General features: G+C 39.4%; 1 protein-coding gene across 3 annotated transcripts in view; it reads right to left on the bottom strand.

Annotated features, from left to right (window-relative positions):
* Window positions 1-21,445, bottom strand: part of XPOT (exportin for tRNA) — a 172,039-nt gene that overhangs the window by 34,019 nt on the left and 116,575 nt on the right. The window contains exons 1-7 of one of the 3 annotated variants that reach the window (XM_005902531.2): window positions 11,527-11,861; window positions 8,691-8,824; window positions 5,030-5,112; window positions 2,902-2,958; window positions 2,007-2,076; window positions 1,106-1,324; window positions 72-256 (exon numbers count right to left, since the gene is read on the bottom strand). In XM_005902531.2, coding sequence (XP_005902593.1) covers window positions 72-256; window positions 1,106-1,324; window positions 2,007-2,076; window positions 2,902-2,958; window positions 5,030-5,112; window positions 8,691-8,750 — 674 coding nt within the window. In that variant the 5' untranslated portion in view covers window positions 8,751-8,824; window positions 11,527-11,861. Of the gene's footprint in view, window positions 1-71; window positions 257-1,105; window positions 1,325-2,006; window positions 2,077-2,901; window positions 2,959-5,029; window positions 5,113-8,690; window positions 8,825-11,526; window positions 11,862-21,445 lie in introns of those variants that run through there. The other 2 variants (XM_070370529.1, XM_070370530.1) reach the window with 2 other exon arrangements.

Here is a 21,445-nt window from a genome sequence, read left to right as displayed (position 1 = left end):
TATTTTCAAATTCATGAGTTTTACACACTGTATTCTGCAGGTTTCTATTCTTAAAATATAGATTTACTTACCTATCATTGGCTATAAGGGATAAGTCTATCCAAGAGACATAAGCCCCAACTACTTCAAGGCACTGGCATGTCACTTCTGAATTGGTATACTGATAATTTTGTAGGATTTGGTACCATGATTCCACCAGGTTTGGAATGCACTGTTCCCTCATGGTATCCTTTATGAGAGTATTCCTACGAGCCTCCTAAAAAAAAAAATACCGTATGTACAATCAGATTACCTCCCAAGATAATGTTTGATATCCGTATAATAGTTGCACACAGTAATTTCCTCAACACTACATTTCCCGACTTGTTAACACATTCCCTGCCGGTACTTCCTATTTATCTGCCCTAAAATCATAACCTGTGATTCTAATTCTTCCTTCCATTTTACTTAGACATAATTTATTAAACACAAACTATGAAAAAAACACTGCTTAGAAATTTTAACCATGAGATAAAAGTTATTTCTCAGTATTATACAAACAAACTATTTAAGAGAACAGCAATAATGTAAACAGTATTCTTAAAAATGTCATATTTAACACACAATAACCTTAAATTGTCAGACACATTTGAATTAAGCTATTTCCATTGTGTTCTTTAAGAAAAAGGAGAAAGTTAAAGTGGGTAATAAAGAAATAGAGAAAGACTAAGGTCATGGCCTATGTGACTAACTGAGAATACACAAGAACCCAGCACTGGTACATAGCAAGGCTTTTTCCTCAGTCAGCAACTATAAAGTAATAGTAAATACAGGCCACATTTCTCTACAAATTCATAGGAAAAAAACTGATTTGTTTATTTCACTAGAGGAAGTTTCTCTCTGGTTAAAAAAAAAAAAGCTAAATGCTCTAATTTCACTCTATACCTGGGGAAAAAACCCCAATTTAAGTTCCTTTGTAAAACAAAATTCAAAATGTTGAGCAAATTTGTAAGTATTCCTAACAAAGTTTTATCAAAAACAAAAATTCCTTCTTGTTCCTTTTATTATGTACCCATTATCTCTTGCAGTATCTAAATTAAAAACTTATTAAAAAGATGTTACTTGCCTCTGAGGTGTGAACCACATCACGATCCACCAACTCGGAATCAATAGCCATGAGAATTCGGAGGTACAGATCTACTCCCCTTGGGTTTAGGTCCACTACTGAGAGAATGTCAAAAAAAAACTTGGGCCATTTAGTGAGATACTCTGTAACAAAAAGCAAGGCGAAGACTTGGGCGGCTTTATTTCGTATGAAGGTCTTCTCTGGTTGGGGATTCAGCATCTGACAAACAGAGATACAGTTCATAAAATTAAATACAAATGGAAAAGACTCAAACAGTGTTCTATTTATCATTAACAGGCAAAATCCCACTAAACTGCACCATGATCTACAACAGCTGTGCAGCAAATATGCTTGAGAATTACCAAAGTATTAAAGTTTCATGGGCAGAGTTTTAGTAGTTTCTATAACCTTTTCTAAGAAGAAAGCAAATTCAATGATTTTTCTTCTAGCTGCTTCCTCTGTAATATAAATAAATATTCTAGCTACACAACTGCTTTAATATGTTAAGATTAGCTAAAACTAGTGAAAAAAAAAAATACTGTGAATAAAAAACTCTATTGGCTCCTTTAAAAGGGGCTCTTTGTGAAGAATCTGTTCCAGGAGGGCTCACCTTAAGTGTGAAAATTGACTTTTGTCTAGCAGTTAAAATTATATTTTAAAACCAAAAGTTTCCACCATGTGTCACAGAAAGAATGACAGATTCAATTATTGATATAATTTCAAGTTACTGCTAAGTTTTTATCACTTGTTATCTTCAAAGCCAGCACTTTCTAAAAAAGCTACATGGTCAAATGGAGGATAAATGAGTGACATTTTTGAGGTGAAGTTGCAAAATCTTCCAAAAATAAAAACTGAAACATCTGGCAATTTGAGGTATTAAATGTAAAAGCTACTATTTTACCTGAGCTTGAAGCCAAGATACAAGCGTCTCCCTAATTAGTTGTTGTTGAACAGTAGTTAGTTCTGAATATCTGTTCAAAATACATAAGAAAAACAATAATGGTAATATTTAGTGTATGTGGTTTTTAAAAAGTAATGGCCTCTTATATTTGAAATAGAAAATTTGTATAGCAATCACCTAAAATTCCCTATGATAAATTGGTAATAATTCTCATTACCACTTTAAAGACAGGGGTGGGAGTGGTTGGAGGGGTATCAATATTTATCTTAGTTTTATCTGTGGTCCAGTTTATGCTAAAACAAAATGGCAGCTACACAATTTTTCAAATGAAAATAATGGTCTCAAGTCTATGGTCTCAGGTCTGTGATTTACAGAATAAATTAGGAGGCAAACTAAGGATCCCTGGGGCAGCAATTCACTGTTTCTGCTTAAATTAGGCAGGGGTTTTTTGAAAAGTCAATGGCAACCCACTCCAGTGTTTCTGCCTGGGAAATCCCGTGGGCAGAGGAGCCTGGCGGGCTACAGTCCATGATGTCGCAAAGAGCTGGACACGACTGAGAGACTAAACAAGGCAGGGGTTCTAAATGCAAGTGCCCATACTGCCACTCAATTTAACAGAGAGTGGTCATGCAGTGATACAGGCGTGGTGTTGCTATATCTTTTCATTCTTTCCCAGAGAAACTGGAATTTAACTTTTTCCTGTGTACTGACTGGATTCTTTTATGTAGCCAATGAATTTGGTATTTTTAAAACACCTTGGGATAAATCAAAACATCTCAAAGCTGGATGTGACACATATTGTCAATTTACAGCCTATGTTATGATGTCCTCAAAGAAGGAAAAACTAATTTCAAAATTAGCCTCTCCCCACAAATCTCAGTGAGAAAAGCCGTACTTGTATTTAACTTGATGTTCCAGTACTTGGAAGCAGAAAAACTTAATATGATCATCACTGAAAAAGAAAAAAAAAGAAAAATTAGATAAGGAGAATATGAATTGGGGAAAACAAATCAAAGGTAAATAATAATGAGTAACTCAGTTGAAAGTGTCTCAAACCAGACCTTTGGCTTATTGCTCTCAAGTGTTACATTCACATCCATTTGTAAGCTAAGAGAACTTTATATAATATTCAATGGAAATTGAATAATCAATTTCAAACAGAGTAACAGAATAATCCCAAATTAAGATTCACTTTAAATACATACAGTCCTTTGCAAATAGAGAGCACTCCCCCCAATTCGAGATGTTAGGATTCCCAAAGCAATTCTTACATTTTATAACAGAAAGGACAGATGTAAAACGACAAATGGTAGAACAGCCAGAGGCTAAGTCAAGCCAGAGACGGTCATCAAAGTCATACTTAAACAAGAGAAGTCTCCTAGACTGGCAGTCCAGCCCCGAAATGCATATAGAAAACCAGGTTACAAATATATTGCCTTAGGGATTCCCTGGTGGTCCAGTGGATAGGAGTCTACACTTCCACTGTATGGGGTATGGGTTTAGTCCCTGGTTGGGAAATTAAGATTCTGCATACTGCATGGCAAGGCTTACATTTAAAGAAAAAAAAAGAAAGTAAAAACAAATATATGACCTTAAAAAGGGGTGGGGGGAGTAAAAATCAATATCCATCCGCTGTCTACTTCTAACTGTCTCCCTAGGAGTGACAACAGAGATACAGTGAGCTAGCTACAAGCTCTGACCAAGTCCCTTTAATGAACAACAATGTTCTTTTTAGACAGTTGGTTTGAGTCAGGCATGGTCAAGGAACAATCTTTCATATACACAGCTAACTATAGTCAATGTAAGAATGGAGGTATTGTCTTCATTCTGATTACATCCCTTAACCCCTCCACCAAAAAAAATTCACACTTAAGAAAATAAAACCTAATTTTTAAAAGTTTTGTTAAAAGTTACATTTAATTAGCATCTTTTCTAAGACCTTAGGGTTTCTATTCTTATCATGGATTGCACTGAAGCTTGAATTATATAAGACTGAAATTTTTCACTCAAAATATAAACTACAGGGAGCCCTTAATTAAAAGCCAGCCTTCATTTACTCTAAGACATATAGATGTTCTTCAAAATTAACTTTCACTAAACTGGAACACTTGCTTTCAGCTATAAAATGTAGTGACTGATACTCCCAGCATGCAAGAAATCTAGGTAGGAATTCTCACTGACCCCTAGAAACTTATTTATACTCCTACTAGCAGAGTTGTTTGTTTACAACTAGTCAGTGTGCTTTCCCCAGTCTCACTAGGTGCACTGTACTTCTTCTATATTTAAGTAACTTAATTAACTACTATATAAAATAATGCAGTGAGTATGATGAGTTTCTATTTTTGTAAAAATTAAGTTGAATGCTTTAGAAAGAGTTCATAGAAAGTCACTTTGCATGGGAGAAAAAAAACCTTGTATATGTGTATTGTGGGCCAGATAACCAGAAGACTTGGAGATGTGGGAACAAATAAATAAAAGGTTTAGAAAGCCACATTCACTGTTCCTCAATCCACTACAGGGACCCAAAACAGAAATTGGAGAGGATCAATTATGGGGGAATCAATATTTTCAACATTAAGAATCACAAAGTGATTGTGGCACATACACAAAGAAAATTTGTTGGTCCAACATCAAAAGATTAGTAACTGAATGTTTATGCACTTAAATTAAAAATTAAGCCAGATAATTTCTGATTACCTTCTTTACCAAGTTTTTAGAAAACCAACCATCCCTCCTCACCATAAGAAAATACGGAAATTTCTACTGTACTAGATGCCAGCTGGAATCTGCTGTCAGGTACTCAGAATAAGGCAAAGAAGGGATAGTTTTAATAAAAAGTGAATTCAGAATTGGCCAAAATTTTTAGTTTACTATTTTCCTCATTCTACATGGAATAGTTTTTTAAAACTAAGTCATAAAATGTTTTTATGAAAGCCTTTTTCAAACAGATAAATAAAACAATCTTGCCAAGTTCATAAAAATTTAAAGTCTTCTACAAGTTATGCAAATTTTGCTTTAATTACCTGTATGTCCTCTGAGCCAGAGCTTCTGCACACACCTGCCAGGCATCTGGGGAAATCTTTAACTGTTCAAAATAGGCCAAGGCCTGTGTAATTGCAAAGCAGAATATGCATTTGGAATAGTCAATCTCAATTCTCTGCCAATACTCAACAAAGTTTACTGAGAGTAGCAAACCAACTACAGTGACTAAAAATAACAGCTAAACATTGAATTCAGGCTTCTGAGTAGGTGCAACTGGATGATTATTCTTAGGAAAAAGGTTAAGTAAAAAACAAATTCCATCAGTTGGATACTTCTAACTTGTTTCCTTATGGGAAAGGAAACAACACAAAAATGCCCTGCAGACCTCACTGGGTTATTAGAAGAATCAAGAGAAAACACTCCAGTGCTCTGTCAAGTGCTATACTCCTGAGGTACATGCAATTATAAAATGGGATATAAAGAATACTTTTCCTATTTAATAGCAAACGTGCTATTAAAGAAGTGACTATAAAGGATGAAACATATTCTGTATTATCATTTGATCTACCATTTGACAGAAAAAGAGAATTATTTCCATTTTTCAACTGCATCAGTAAGTTTCCTAAATGGTGAGATTAAAATCAGAGTTCAACTGCTTGATATGAATTTTAGGAAGTACCAAATAACTGAAAAAGTCAAAGCTTTAGGAAATGCGTTTCTCATCCCTGTATTCATGAATTCTGGGTTTGTTATAGGAGCAAGTATCCTCTAGAACAGACGCAGCACCAAGCCCACAGCCTATCTACCACTGCTGGGAACACAGGGGTGACTCATACTCCTCCATTTGTATGCTGCAATGGAGATCAGTGACAGATGCCAGTTTCACACATGACAACAAACAGTAACCTCAGTAGCTTGCAAAAAATATCTCAGTCAAGAAAATAACACATAATCTCTAGAAACATTGCTAAAGGAGTCTGAAGCAATTAAGCACATACCTTGAAATGAGTTGAGGAACCTAATTTCAATTAGCCAATATATTTTTTTAAAATGTGGTTTGTGCCTCATCAATGTGAAAACAATGTGTTCAGTCTTGATCAGCAATTTAAAAAATGAAACAGAATAGAGATATTAAGAGTGCACTGCACCTAGCAAGAATAACGATTATTTTGTATGACTTGTTTTACTTATGTGTGTACATGTCATATACCCATATGTGTATAAACATACATATACATACACATATACTGGGTCACGATATTAAATTATTTTTTCTTCTGGGTTAGAGGTTAAAAAAAATAAGTTAGAGTCCTTGAGCCACAATGAAAGATCTCACACAACTCAACAAAAGATTCTGCTTGCCACAACTTAGACCCAAGGCAGCCAAATAAATATTTATTTATTTTATAAATATACATATATTTTAAAACCTGCAATAATAATGGAAAGCTACTGAAATGGCAACCCACTCCAGTATCCTTGCCTGGAAAACTCCATGAACCATGGAGCCTGGCATGTTACTGTCCGTGGGGCTGCAAAGAGTTGGACATGACTGAGTGATTGATGCGTGTGTAGTTAGGTGATGGTTTCCTGTGTTATGCAATTGTATGCATGAGGAAATGAGTTTTTATATGCTGCCTCAATGGCTGTTCCCACTGAGAGAGGAATAGGTCAAAGAAGCGAGTAGATGAAGATCACCAAATACTATCTTAAGTGTAAATAATGGCTGCCTTTAGAATTAAGAATATAGGAGCTCAAGCAGCAGAAAAAAATCTAGTTCAGGTGTCTAACAATACTGATTCCATAAAGCCTCAAGTTTCCTTTAGGAGTATCTCAGGGGCCAGGGCGGGGCCAAGTTTGAAGTCAGTCTTGCAGACTGTGTTACCATCTAATAGTTCACTTACCAAAACAGGTGGGGGAGGTGTGATTCAGCTGCTAGAATTGTCACTAAGTTTCAAGCCAAAGACAGAAATTCTATTTTTTTAAGTGATAATAACTTGAAATTTTTCAGTTTTAACTATTCTTTGCAGTCTGAATCCATGTGATACTAGCATTTAAAAAACAACAACAACACTGTAGTAATGATGAACAAGTCAGTTTTCATCGCCCAGTTCTTCTATCTCATACTTTTCTAATGCTCTACTGTCTCTAAGTGGCAACAGAGTCAGTTCAGTTACTTAGTGCCCAGGTAGAAAACAGAGAACTATAGACAGACAACTGGGAATCAGGGTTGGTAGTCATTTATCTTATTACAAAACTGAATTAAGTTCCTACTACTCCTCAATTTCAGCATCAGGACTATCAGAACTTACTTTTCCTTACAATTCCTTATTTTTCATTCTAATTATTACTTGGGTTGGCTTAATGGAGTATCAAATTAGGCCTGGATCAGGATGTCTAACATACGCCTATGACTGACAGAACCCATTTTTATTGCTGAAAAGCCTAACTTCTATAATATTAAAACCACTGTCAATGTACTAGTTTTACTTTCTGAAAAAGAAAATCATGGCACATTAAAAAAAAAAAGTTCTGATGGTGGAATTTAATTATAAAACAAAGGATTTCAAAAAAGGAACATAAAAAATAACAGAGAAGCTTATTTAATAACTAAACAAATAGTCAAAAGCTATGTAACACCAAGCTAAACGAAAGGTACAGATTTATTATGCTTCAACTATGTTCATGACTAAGGATTTGAAGGTAGGTAGCTAAAGCTCCGATGAAAAGAAATATTTGTCCATATACACAAGACATAGACTTTTAATGACTTTTCATGTCCTAACCGGTTTGATAGGTATCTTATAATTAGCTATTTAAATCTCAATTCTTGTCATTTACCTCCATCTGGAAGGCTGGTTACTTCTTTTAACAGCAGAGACAAGTACACAGTACTATCCTGGAAATCCCTGCAGTTTTTTTTTTTTTACTATTTAAAAAAATTCTGTAAAATTGTTGACTTTTATATTTTGTAAAATTTTTTATATTTTGTAAATTGTTAACTTCATTTAGCTCATTTATTAAAAAAATATCCTTTGTTATGAGAGCAGAAAGAAAATGACTCTTCATTTACTTCATACTTCAAACCACCCACACATCTTTAAAAAATTTAATTACATGTTTGTTCTTTAGATTCTTCTTTTATCATTCAGCCATGATTACAAGTGTATGCTACAATATGTTTAACTGTTTATACTTACCCAAATATCCCAGTACCTCATAATGGATTCTTTTGTCATGTAATCATTTTATGTAACCTGAGACATGGTATATAATACCTGCTTATTTACATGTCTGCCTGATAGAAGCAACAAGAATGTTAACTACCACTAACATGAGGGTTAAGCAACTTGTTTAGACTAAACCAAGCAATGGAAAAATATCATATATACGCCTGCTACTATGGCAAAGTCCCTTGAACAATACTTTGCATAACTTTCAAATAATTATAATGATGTGACATAAAGACTTGCCTTAAATTACAAGAGATTTTAATGCCATTGTTAAGCCAACTACAGAGAAAATAAATCACAATCATTCACTGTTTCCGTATTCAGAATATAGTGAAATACCTCAGATTTGTTTCTCTGTTCATTTCCATCCAAATTAAACCTTCATCAGATGTGTATTTTTGATTCAAGCCCTTTAATGAAAATGTTTATGTAACATGATTTAAAAAATGATTAAGTGGACATGACTTACCCTTTGTCTGAAGTCTGAATCAGCATTTGGATTTAGACCTAAGAGAGCCTGTTCATCCATTCCTGCTGCTATACTTGGAGTTTTCTGATTACAATAGGCGTGCCCTCTAATTCCACAGAAGAATCCGCAAACATCTGTACACACACACAAAGTTGAAAGAAAAAAACACTTGATAAGCAAAATAGATGCTTATCCTGAATACCATTACAAGCAGATAACATTATACAAAGACATTTAATAAGAGTTCAAAGAACTTCTTTGAAACAATCCAAATTACAAGTATAGGAGCCTGTCTCAGAAGAGTGGGTCTGCTAAATACTCCACTAATGTGTAATTTTTAAGGTATGCCATTAAGGTTCTCAAATTTCTTTTCTTCAAGATCATCAATAAAGTATAGAAAGTAATTATTTTTACTTGAAATAGAAGCATCTAATTTCCATTGTTATTATCTACAATAAAGTGCAACTGTGCAACCACATTAAGTTAAAAAAAAATACAAATTCAGATTATGTTGCTGATGATTTAACACTGACTGCTCTTATTTAAGAACTTTTTTTAGTCTCTGGAAAGCACTGCACTTTTTCACAATTTAGAGTCTAACATTTTCAAGTAAGAACATGATCAGCCCCAAAGGCAACTTGGTTTCTGATAAAATGTGTATTTATTTGCAGAAATAAAGAACAAGCTCTACCTGAGGTAAGGAGGGCTGGTCTTACTACTCTTAAAAAGCAAGAACCTGGGGGTGGGGGGCGCAGGGGGTGATGAGGAAGGGGCCACAGCCTTTCTTGGGAATGGTGAGGCCAGGATTGGATCCAGGTTAAAAGATTCTTACTACAACACGCTTTTCTGTCTCCCCCTGGTTCTGCCCAAATCAATGATAAATCAGGATGTGTTCTGAGAGCCTTGGAGAAGAAAGCTCAGCTCCTTCTCTTATAGTTAAGGTCATACTTGCAGATTACATCAAGGCAGTGTAACTCCCTACTGCCCTCAGGATTAAGATCCAAACACTTTTCAATGACTGTAACCATTCTGTACTCTAACCGCGCAAGACAAGTGGTAGTCTGCCTTTCATCTTCTTTGCACACGTTGCTCCTTACTTGGTTAACCCCTGCTTGTCCTTCAGAACTCAGCTTAGAGGTCACCTCTTTCAAGAACACTTCTTTGACCCCTGAGATGCCCCTCCAAGTGCTGATAGGTTGTCACTGTCTGCTTGCTACTTTTCTCTCATTAACCTTAAACAGAAGGAGTGACTGAATATTTGTCACTATGTTCCTAGGACATAATATAACAGACTTTGGATTTGCAAAGATTTGGATTGGCACTCTAACCTTATTTTCAAACTGGGGCCATGTGGACAACTACAAAAACTGAGAGAGCCCTTTCTGTGAAACAGGACAAAAAGAGCACCTGCCTCATAAAGCAGTAAAGACTTCAATGAGACAAGGTATGTAAAGCATGACTGGCACATAGTAGGCCTGCAATTCATAATTCAGAGCTAGGCACATGGGAGAATGGAACTACTTGGAGCATTCTTGATTTATCGTATCACACTACAAACCTGGCATTTTGAACAGATGGAAAAACAAAGGCATTGTTAAAAATTTGATGACAATTCCCCTGAAAAATGCACACACAGAAAGAAAAGACGATCTGAATTTCTATGAATCCCAGATCGAGAAATTCGGTAAAAGATTTCTTGAATATGGCATGGCTTTAGGGAAAATTTCATAAACTTGGTCACTTTGATTCTATCAAGGCAAACAGCAAGCGGTACTAAGGAAAAAACATTGCAAATAAAATCTAAGGAAACGAACTTGTTACAGTTGTCAGTAGAAAAGAATCTCCCACGGAGAAGGCACTTGGATAATAATGTGCAATGGTAAATCACCCACATGTACGCAAAAAACCTGAAAAGTTGTAACCTGTGCAAAAAAGTGACAATTTTCCTAGCAAAAGGTTGTGCATGAACACATATCTAACATGGTATAGAGGTGCTGGCTTAAACATTTGTTACAATATGATAAACCCTTCAATCACGCATCTAGGAAATGTTCTGGGGGAAGGCAAGCAAAATACTTAAAATATTAAGCCCTAACTTTACTATGGATACCCATTAAATCAAGAATCAAAACAACCTGGAAAAATTCCACTACACTTACAGAACACTGTTCTTCAGTTCCAAGGCTGAATCTTTCCAGCCTTTTACCATCACGCTGACAAGTCGCTTTAATCAAACGTAACTTCCCCCAGTAACAACTAATTAGCACTTTCAAAAAGTAATTTTTTTCCTGGTTACAAGGAAACATCATATTTCTCTACTCTTGCAGAATTGTGAGGAAGGGAAGAGCAAAAATGGCGTGTCCGTGCTGGCAAATTACTACACAGAAATAATACTTTTTTTCTTTTTTGTCCTGGGACGGGTTGGGGGTGGGGATCAAGTTTGAGGTCTCTGCAGTTGAAACTGCTGAGATACGCTGCAACTATTACAAATGGGCTTAAGCCACTTTTACTATGTGGGAGCCACAGGCGATGGGGGCCCTCCTCCGCCGGCCTTGCACCTTTCCTTCCCCCGGATCCCTCCCCTAAAAGAAGCCTCGTGGCAACTGGAGTGATGAAACACCGGGCAATGAGCGGCCACGCACTGGGGACGTACTCCGCCGCAGCTCATACTACCCCCACCCAGGCAGCCCAGCCTCGGGACGCACCGCCATGGAGAGCCCCCGGCCCGCACCTCTCTCCAGCATGGGGGCTTCCCGGGCCAGTCCTCCCGGCCAACTTTCCCGCAGCTTCGCGTGGACCGACCTGGGTCCGAGTCCCGCCCCAAGCCCCGAATCACCTTCCCTATCACTCCATCCCGCCTGCCCGCCTGCACTCCCGAGGGCCGGTCAGTGGAGCCGCGCCGCAAGCAGGGAGCGAGAAGAGCGGCCCTGGTCCTCGTCACCGTCGTCCTCCGCCACGGCCGCGGCGCTAACGCTGGAGACGGAGCTGGCCGGGGCCGCACACCTCTCGCAGCTCTGCGTCTCCTGGCGCCTTTTCTTGCGTGGCGCCGAGCAGGCAAGCTAGCAAGCTGGCGGGCGGGGTTGGCGCCCCAGGAAGGCTAAGAGCGTGAAGGCCGGCTAACGCCGCCACGGCCGTCGCCGCTGAGTCAGCGCGAAGCGCGCTCCCCGCGTCGGTGCCGCGCGGACCAAAGCCAGCAGCCTCATGGACAGGGCTGACGACGGCCCGAGGGCCCGGACCGGGAGCCTACGACTCCCAGCATGCAGTGTGCAGGCGACGCTTCCGGGCGACGGTACGCACACGCGCACCGGGCGCTCGCCGGGAGGCGTGGTCGCCGGGACCTCTGGTGCATGCCGGGATGGGGGTCCGGCCGGAACATTTCCCGGTCGTGAAGTCTGGTGTGCCTTCTGCGCCGGGGCGGAGATCCGTAACCACCCCCTCCACACCCCCAAACGGGGCCGGGTTTGGTTAGCATGTTCCATAAAGACTTAAGGAGGTAGTTGGTAGGTTAGAGAACGGAGTCCCGGAGAGCCGCGTGTCGTGGTCCAAACCACGTGTGAGTCAGTTGTTTAATTTCTCTTTTATGATCCCACACGTTCCCAGCGTGAGCATCCCCCGACGAGCGCTGAAAATTTTTTGTCAGTTTAAACGTACCAGTATTTTTGTCATTCGTGAAAAGATACTGTTTACTTCGTGTGATACTGTTACTTGGTTTATTCATTCACCGATTAGTTTAAAATACTGCATAGAGATAGTACAGGCTCAAGCTGCATAGATTTGGATCCCAGCTCGCCCCACACCCGTTACCCCGCTCACTGATTGTTAACCTCAGTTTCAGGCACGTTACATAATCTTATTTGTGCTTCAGTACGATTTGACTTTTCTCGCTCAGTAGTGTCCGACTCTTTTCACCCCCATGGACCCTTCTCTGTCCATGGGATTTTCCAGACAAGAATACTGGAGTAGGTTTCCATTCCATATTCCAGAGGATCTTCCCCGCCGAGGGACAGAATCCGCCTCTCCTGCATTGGCAGGCGGATTCTTTACCACTCAGCCGCCTGGGATGCCCCTGTTTACTCATCAGTAAAACGGTGTATGCTAATAGTACCTACCTCAAAGGCTTGTTGTGAGAATTGAGTTAATCCTTATGTTTGACATACAATAAGTGCTCTGTATTTAGGTTTCATTACTGATGGTTAAGTATGTACTGAATATAGACTAGGTTACCCTCAGTGGGACAACAGTGAAAAACAAAACCTGGGAGAAGAGAATGGACAGAAAAGTAGAATAAAATTCATGGAACCATATAACAGCTACATTTATTTCGTGACCTGCCCCGTGCAAAACACTGCATCAGGCATTTCATATATAAAGTATCTTGAGTCATTTTTGCATCACGTTTATAATTTACTTGTTCAAAATGTCAGGCTAGGATTCCTGTTCTATTTCAGTGTATCCCGGTGCCTAGTACCACCCTGTAGTTACAATTCAATAAGTGAATCATTGCATGGATTCTTACATTAGCTGTGTGGGTCAACTACTGACTATGGACGTTCAATACTAATCCTGGTCCACGTGGCTCCAAAGCCTGTATTGTGTTCAGTATATTCCACTGTGTCATCCTAAAGAACTTCAAAACACAGTCTATTATCTTGCTACTATCTTTGCCTTTTTCATTTGTAAACTCATTTTGTGAATACTTCATAGTCAAATTTTTATCACATGAAGTTTATCTACAGCTTATCTAATATCTATACCTTATCTACAGTTTATCTAGTAACACTGGCCCTTCATGGTAGTTCAAATGCCTAGGACTGTAAAAGTCTTTCCATTTTGTAGACACATTATTTCATAACGAATAAGGAACTACTTGGACTCCACCAGAAGAAGATCTGAGAGGGATATGAAATTTGACCATTCCATATTCTGGTTCCCCCACCTATAAAGGAATGGACAGTTTCTCATCTCAAACTAATATAAGATGCCAGTTATCAAAATATTGAAAAAGAACAGTCATTATTTTAAAGTATGTGTGCTTGCATATGGGCTTCCCTGGTGGCTCAGATGGTAAAGAATCTGCCTAGAATGTGGGAGACCCAGGTTCAATCCCTGGGTTGGGAAGATCCCCTGGAGAAGAGAATGGCAACCCATGCCAGTATTTTTGCCTGGAGAATTCCATGAACAGAGGAGCCTAGAGTCCACAGGCTATAGTCCATGGGGTTGCAAAGAGTTAGACATATGTGCTTGCATATGACAATGTTTTTACTAACTGCCAACATTTTCAACGTTTCCAAGGCAAACCATTCAATATCACAGTAATCCAAGTCTATGCCCCGACCAGTAACGCTGAAGAAGCTGACATTGAACGGTTCTATGAAGACCTACAAGATTTTCTAGAACTAACACCTCAAAAAGATGTCCTTTTCATTATAGGTGACTGGAATGCAAAAGTAGGAAGTCAAGAGATACCTGGAGTAACAGGCAAATTTGGCCTTGGAGTACAGAATGAAGCAGGGAAAAGGCTAATAGAGTTTTGCCAAGAGAACGCACTGGGCATAGAAACACCCTTTTCCAAAAACACGAGAAGACTCGTGGACACATGGACAACACCAGCTGGTCAATACCAAAATCATATTGATTATATTCTTTGCAGCCAAAGATGGTGAAGCTCTATACAGTCAGCAAAAACAAGATCATGAACTCCTTATTGCCAAATTCTGACTTAAATTGAAGAAAATAGGGAAAACCACTAGACCATTCAGGTATGACCTAAATCAAATCCCTTAGGATTGTACAGTGGAAGTGAGAAATAGATTCAAGGGATTAGATCTGATAGACAGAGTGCCTGATGAACTATGGATGGAAGTTCATGACATTGTACAGGAGACAGGGATCAAGACCATCCCCAAGAAAAAGAAATGCAAAGAAGCAGAATGGCTGTCTGAGGAGGCCTTACAAATAACTGTGAAAAGGAGAGAAGCAAAAGAGAAAAGGAAAGATTCTTCATTTGAATGCAGAGTTCCAAAGAATAGCAAGGAGAGATAAGAAAGCCTTCCTCAGTGATCAATGCAAAGAAATAGAGGAAAACAACAGAATGGGAAAGACTGGAGATCTCTTCAAGAAAATTTGAGATACCAAGGGAACATTTCATGCAAAGATGAGCACAATAAAGGACAGAAATGGTATGGACCTAACAGAAGCAGAAGATATTAAGAGGTGGCAAGAATACACCAAAGAACTATACAAAAAAGATCTTCACGACCCAGATAATCACGATGGTATGATCTCTCACCTAGAACCAGACATCCTAGAATGCAAAGTCAAGTGGGCCTTAGGAAGTGATGTAAAGTTGCTCAGTCGTGTTTGACTCTTTGCAACCCCATGGACTGTAGCCTACCAGGTTCCTCCATCCATGGGATTTTCCAGGCAAGAGTATTGGAGTTGGTTGCCATTTCCTTCTCCAGGAGATCTTCCCGACCCAGGGATTGAACCCCGTCTCCCACATTGTAGGTAGACGCGCTTTACCATCTGAGCCACCAGAGTGGAGGTGATGGAATTCCAGTTGAGCTATTTCAAATCCTGAAAGATGATGCTGTGAAAGTGCTTCACTCAATATGCCAGCAAATTTGGAATACTCAAAAGTGGCCACAGGACTGGAAAAGATCATTTTTAATTCCAATCCCAAAGAAAAGCAATGCCAAAGAATGCTCAAACTACTGCACAATTACACTCATCTCACACGCTAGTAAAGTAATGCTCAAAGTTCTCCAAGCCAGGCTTCTACAGCATGTGAACCATGAACTTTCAGATGTTCAAGCTGGATTTAGAAAAGGCAGAGGAACCACAGATCAAATTGCCAACATCTGTTGGATTATCGAAAAAGCAAAAGAGTTCCAGAAAAACATCTATTTCTGCTTTATTGACTATGCCAAAGCCTTTGACTGTGTGCATCACAACAAACTCTGGAAAATTCTTAAAGAGATGGGAGTACCAGAACACCTGACCTACCTCTTGAGAACTCTGTATGCAGGTCAAAAAGCAACAGTTAGAACTGGACGTGGAACAACAGAGTGGTTCCAAATAGGAAAAGGAGTACATCAAAGCTGTATGTTGTCACCTGTTTATTTAACGTATATGCAGAGTACACCATGAGAAACACTGGGCTGAATGAAGCACAAGCTGGAATCAAGACTTCCGGGAGAAATATCAATATCCTCAGATGCAGATGACACCACCCTTATGGCAGAAAGTGAAGAACTAAAGAGCCTCTTGATGAAAGTGAAAGAGGAGAGTGAAAAAGTTGGCTTAAAGCTCAACATTCAGAAAACGAAGATCATGGCATCTGGTCCCATCACTTCATGGCAAAAAGATGGGGAAACCGTGGAAACAGTGACAGACTTTATTTTTGGGGGCTCCAGAATCACTGCAGATGGTGACTGCAGCCATGAAATTAAAAGACGCTTACTCCTTGGAAGAAAAGTTATGACCAACCTAGACAGCATATTAAAAAGCAGAGACATTACTTTATCATAAGGGTCCATCTAGTCAAGGCTTTGGTTTTTCCAGTGGTCATGTATGGATGTGAGAGTTGGACTATAAAGAAAGCTGAGCAGCAAAGAATTGATGCTTTTGAACTGTGGTGTTGGAGAAGACTATTGGGAGTCCCTTGGATTGCAAAGAGATCCAACTAGTCCATCCTAAAGGAAATCAGTCCTGAATGTTCATTGGAACGACTGATGTTGAACTTGAAACTCCAATATTTTGGCTACCTGATACGGATAACTGACTCATTTGAAAAGACCCTGATGCTGGGAAAGATTGAAGGCAGGAGGAGAAGGGGATGACAGAAGATGAGATGGTTGGATGGCATCACCGACTCTATGGACATGAGTTTGAGTAAACTCCAGGAGTTGGTGATGGACATGGAGGCCTGGTGTGCTGCAGTCCATGGGGTCACAAAGAGTCTGACACAACTGAGCAACTGAACTGAACATTTTTGAGCATTTATTATGTGCCAGAAACTGTTCTGAGTGTTTAGACATTAATCCTCATAACACAGTACTATCATTATGCCCATTTTATAGATATGGAAACAAATGAAAGTAGCAGAGCTGGGATTCACAGTCTTGACTCTAGAGTCTGTGCTTTCAATCCCTGTCTCTCAAATGAAGGTTCATTAAAGGATGATGACACTGTAGAACTACTGTACTAGTTCTTCCTATAAATATGCTGAGGCACCTCTCTTATAACAATAACATATTGTTTCTGTCCCATATTTCCCTTTTCTTACAATTGCCAGAGTACTTGAAAGATGCATAGTTGATAACATTTATATATTGCATTATGGATTATAGTATGTCTCCATATAACTTTTCTAATTTGTTCCTCTTATCTTGTAGGGATGGAGCAGATATCATCATCATCATCATCATCATCATCATTTTTAATTTACAGTTAAGGAAACCAAGGTGGATGTATTTTAAGTAACTTATCCTAAGTCACATGGGGCTTTCGTGATGGCTCAGCCAGTGAAGAATCCACCTGCAATGCAGGAGACACAGGAGACTCAGGTTTGATCCCTGGGTCAGAAAGATCAGATCCTCTGGAGGAGGAAATGAGAACCTACTCCAGTATTCTTGCCTGAAAAATCCCATGGACAGAGGAGCCTGGCAGGCTACAGTCCAAAGGGTCACAAAGAGTCAGACGTGACTGAGCAACTAAGCACATGCACACACCTAAGTCGCATAGCTACTAAATGTTGTATTAGAACCCTAAATTCTTGAATCTAGGCTTCCTGTCTTCAGGATACCACACAGTTTTGCCTACACTTAATCCTCCAGTCTCTCACTTTTTGTAATATATTTTCTATCCTCAAATCATTCTACTGATACTTAAAATTATCCAACCCTGTGACCCTGTTTATTTAACTTATATGCAGAGTACATCATGAGAAACGCTGGACTGGAAGAAACACAAGCTGGAATCAAGATTGCCGGGAGAATTATCAATCACCTCAGATATGCAGATGATACCATTCTTACGGCAGAAAGTGAAGAGGAACTAAAAAGCCTCTTGATGAAAGTGAAAGTGGAGAGTGAAAAAGTTGGCTTAAAGCTCAACATTCAGAAAACGAAGATCATGGCATCCGGTCCCATCACTTCATGGGAAATAGATAGGAAAACACTGTCAGACTTTATTTTTGGGGGCTCCAGAATCACTGCAGATGGTGAGTGCAGCCATGAAATTAAAAGATGCTTACTCCTTGGAAGGAAAGTTATGACCAACCTAGATAGCATATTCAAAAGCAGAGACGTTACTTTGCCAACAAAGGTCCGTCTAGTCAAGGCTATGGTTTTTCCAGTGGTCATGTATGGATGTGAGAGTTGGACTGTGAAGAAAACTGAGCGCCAAAGAATTGATGCTTTTGAACTGTGGTGTTGGAGAAGACTTTGAGTCCCTTGAACTGCAAGGAGATCCAACCAGTCCATTCTGAAGGAGATCAGCCCTGGGATTTCTTTGGAAGGAATGATGCTAAAGCTGAAACTCCAGTACTTTGGCCACCTCATGCGAAGAGTTGACTCATTGGAAAAGACTCTGATGCTGGGAGGGATTGGGGGCAAGAGGAGAAGGGGACGACAGAGGATGAGATGGCTGGATGGCATCACTGACTCGATGGATGTGAGTCTGAGTGAACTCCAGGAGTTGGTGATGGACAGGGAGGCCTGGCGTGCTGCGATTCATGGGGTTGCAAAGAGTTGGACACGACTGAGCGACTGATCTGATCTGATCTGATCTGTTACCATTTTTACTCATTTACTTCAACTTTTCTTTTGACTATTTCCTTTCTCCTTGAAATTATGTCCTCTTGACTTTGACACTGCGTTATCCTCAAACTCTTCTATTTCATTTTTCTGATGACGCCTCCTACTTTTATTCTCTTACCACGTCTTCCCCAAGGCTGCCTTCTTAGCTACGTGGCTTTCTGTTTTCTGTCCTTGCTCTCAGTAATTATTTCCACATCTTCAGCACTCATTTCTATGAAGATCTCCCCTTCTCTACTTCTGGCTCTAAGATTTTGTACTCTCAACTTGTGTTACAAGACAGCTACACATCTCAACCCGTAAAAGAAGTCTAACACATCCGGAAACCAAAGTCGAGACCTTCCCCACAAAATACATCTGATTTCTGCCAATGCATCCAGCTCCTCAGCACAACTCAGCGCTCTTGGGATCACTTTTGTTGCTTTCACGTTCAATGACCCAGTTCAGTTTCAGCGTAGTGCTATCACATCTGTCCTTTCTGTTCCTGATTTCCTCTGTCTGACATTAGGCTTTCAAAGCTTCTCTGCTGGATTTACTGAAGGAAACTTATCCATTACTTGAAAGTTATCTTTAGGTGGTAAGACCGCAGGTGATTTCTGTTATCTTTCTTGTACCTTTCTGGATTAAAACAATTTTTTTCCCACCGTGAATATGTAGTACATTCTTAAAAAACATTTTTAAAAACTGACTGTAATAAAAGGGAAAAAAGGAATAGTTTCATTGACTTTGAGAATTTATTGAATGCTATCTCTGTCATGAAGTGACCACATTTCCACAACCAGGTTTATTCAATCCTTTCTTTGATGTGCCTTTTTTTTTTTCATACCTCTCATGTCATTAATATATTTTTGTTTTGTATTAAATTTGTATGGTTGTCTTACTCACCTAGTAGTCAATTCTTGAAGACTGATAATAAGTTCTTTCTGATTCTGTTTGTGGATAACAACTTCTCAGTAAGTATTTGTGACATGTATTGAATTGAACCCGAAATAATATAATGTGAGCTGATAAACACTGAGTTCTGTGTCAAATTTTCTTCATCTCAGTGCTTATTAAGCCTAGCGCCATTGTTGCCAAAGCTCATTCGTAATGGGCTTCCTGGCAGAGAAAGAAGTTGGAAAATAGGTCAGGTGAGCTGTCTTTATTGGGTTCTAGTTCAATTATTCGGAGAAGGCAATGGCAACCCACTCCAGTACTCTTGCCTGGAAAATCCCATGTACGGAGGGGCCTGGTGGGCTGCAGTCCATGGGGTCGCTAGGAGTCGGACACAACTGATCGACTTCGCTTTCACTTTTCACTTTCATGCATTGGAAAAGGAAATGGCAACCCACTCCAGTGTCCTTGCCTGGAGAATCCCAGGGACGGTGGAGCCTGGTGGGCTGCCGTCTATGGGGTCGCACAGAGTCGGACACGACTGAAGCGACTTAGCAGCAGCAGCAGTTCAATTATTGGTTTGTTTTATAGGAAGTGAGTGTGAAGCAGGAAGCCTGAGGCAGAACAGAGCACTGGGGCATTATTTAGTAAAAGAAATGTTTGTTTTAATCTGCTTTGTATGGTTCCTTAGACTTCATTATAATGACATGTCTCCTCCATATTTCAGTTGATTGCTAAATGTTGTAGATAATTTAAATGGTCAGTATCTGTTAATACTAAGTAGAAATACAAGGGATTCCTAATTCAGACATTTGAAAAATTCAGCTTTTATTTACCTATTGCAGACTTCAAGTATCTCTCTTTACATACTGTCTGTCCTTATTTTCAGGTTGAGAGGTACGAACACTTGAGATCCTAACACCCATTGAAGGGTACTTCTAGTTTGAAATCCTTACAAGGTTCTTATGACCTGTGGCCCACTGCTCACTTCTCCACCAAAAATGCAACTAAAAAAAGAAAAGGTAAAAATTCCATTCTTTTGTTTGTATGTTTGTGTATGTAGATTATATTTTTGTCTTGAGCTGTAATCTAAAATGTAAAAAGTTAGGCTTAGTTCAGTTCAGTCGCTCAGTCGTGTCCGATCTTTGTGACTCCATGGACTGCAGCATGCCAGGCTTCCCAGTCCATCGCTAACTCCCGGAGTTCACTCAAACTCATGTTCATAGAGTTGGTGATGCCATCCAACCATCTCATATTCTGTCGTCCCCTTCTCCTCCTGCCATCAATCTTTCCCAGCATCAGGGTCTTTTCAAATGAGTTAATTCTTCGCATCAGGTGGCCAAACTACTGGAGTTTCAGTTTCAGCATCAGTCCTTCCAATGAATATTCAGGACTGATTTCCTTTAAGATAGGCTGGTTGGATCTCTTTACAGTTCAAGGAACTCTCAAGAAGTCTTCTCTAACACCACAGTTCAAAAGCATCAATTCTTTGCTGCTCAGTTTTCTTTATAGTCCAACTCTCACATCCATACATGACTACTGGAAAAACCATAGCCTTGACTAGATGAACCTTTGTGGTAATGTCTCTGCTTTTTAATATGCTGTCTAGGTTGGTCATAACTTTTCTTCCAAGGAGTAAGCATCTTTTAATTTCATGGCTGCAGTCACCATCTGCAGTGATTTTGGAGCCCCCAAAAATAAAGTCTGTCACTGTTTCCACAGTTTCCCCATCTATTTGCCATGAAGTGATGGGACCAGATGCCATGATCTTCGTTTTCTGAATGTTGAGCTTTAAGCCAACTTTTTCACTCTCCTCTTTCACTTTCATCAAGAGGCTCTTTAGTTCTTCTTCACTTTCTGCCATAAGGGTGGTGTCATCTCCATATCTGAGGATATTGATATTTCTCCTGGCAATCTTGATTCTAGCTTGTACTTCATCCAGCCCAGCATTTCTCATGATGTACTCTGCATATAAGTTAAATAAGCAGGTGACAACATACAGCCTTGATTTTCTCCTTTCCCTGTTTGGAAACAGCCTGTTGTTCCATGTCCAGTTCTAACTGT

The sequence above is a fragment of the Bos mutus genome, chromosome 5, assembly GCF_027580195.1.
Source record: "Bos mutus isolate GX-2022 chromosome 5, NWIPB_WYAK_1.1, whole genome shotgun sequence".
Lineage (NCBI taxonomy): Eukaryota > Metazoa > Chordata > Mammalia > Artiodactyla > Bovidae > Bos > Bos mutus.
Note: the sequence above shows the minus strand (reverse complement) of the source record. Positions and strands in the feature narration are given on the sequence as shown.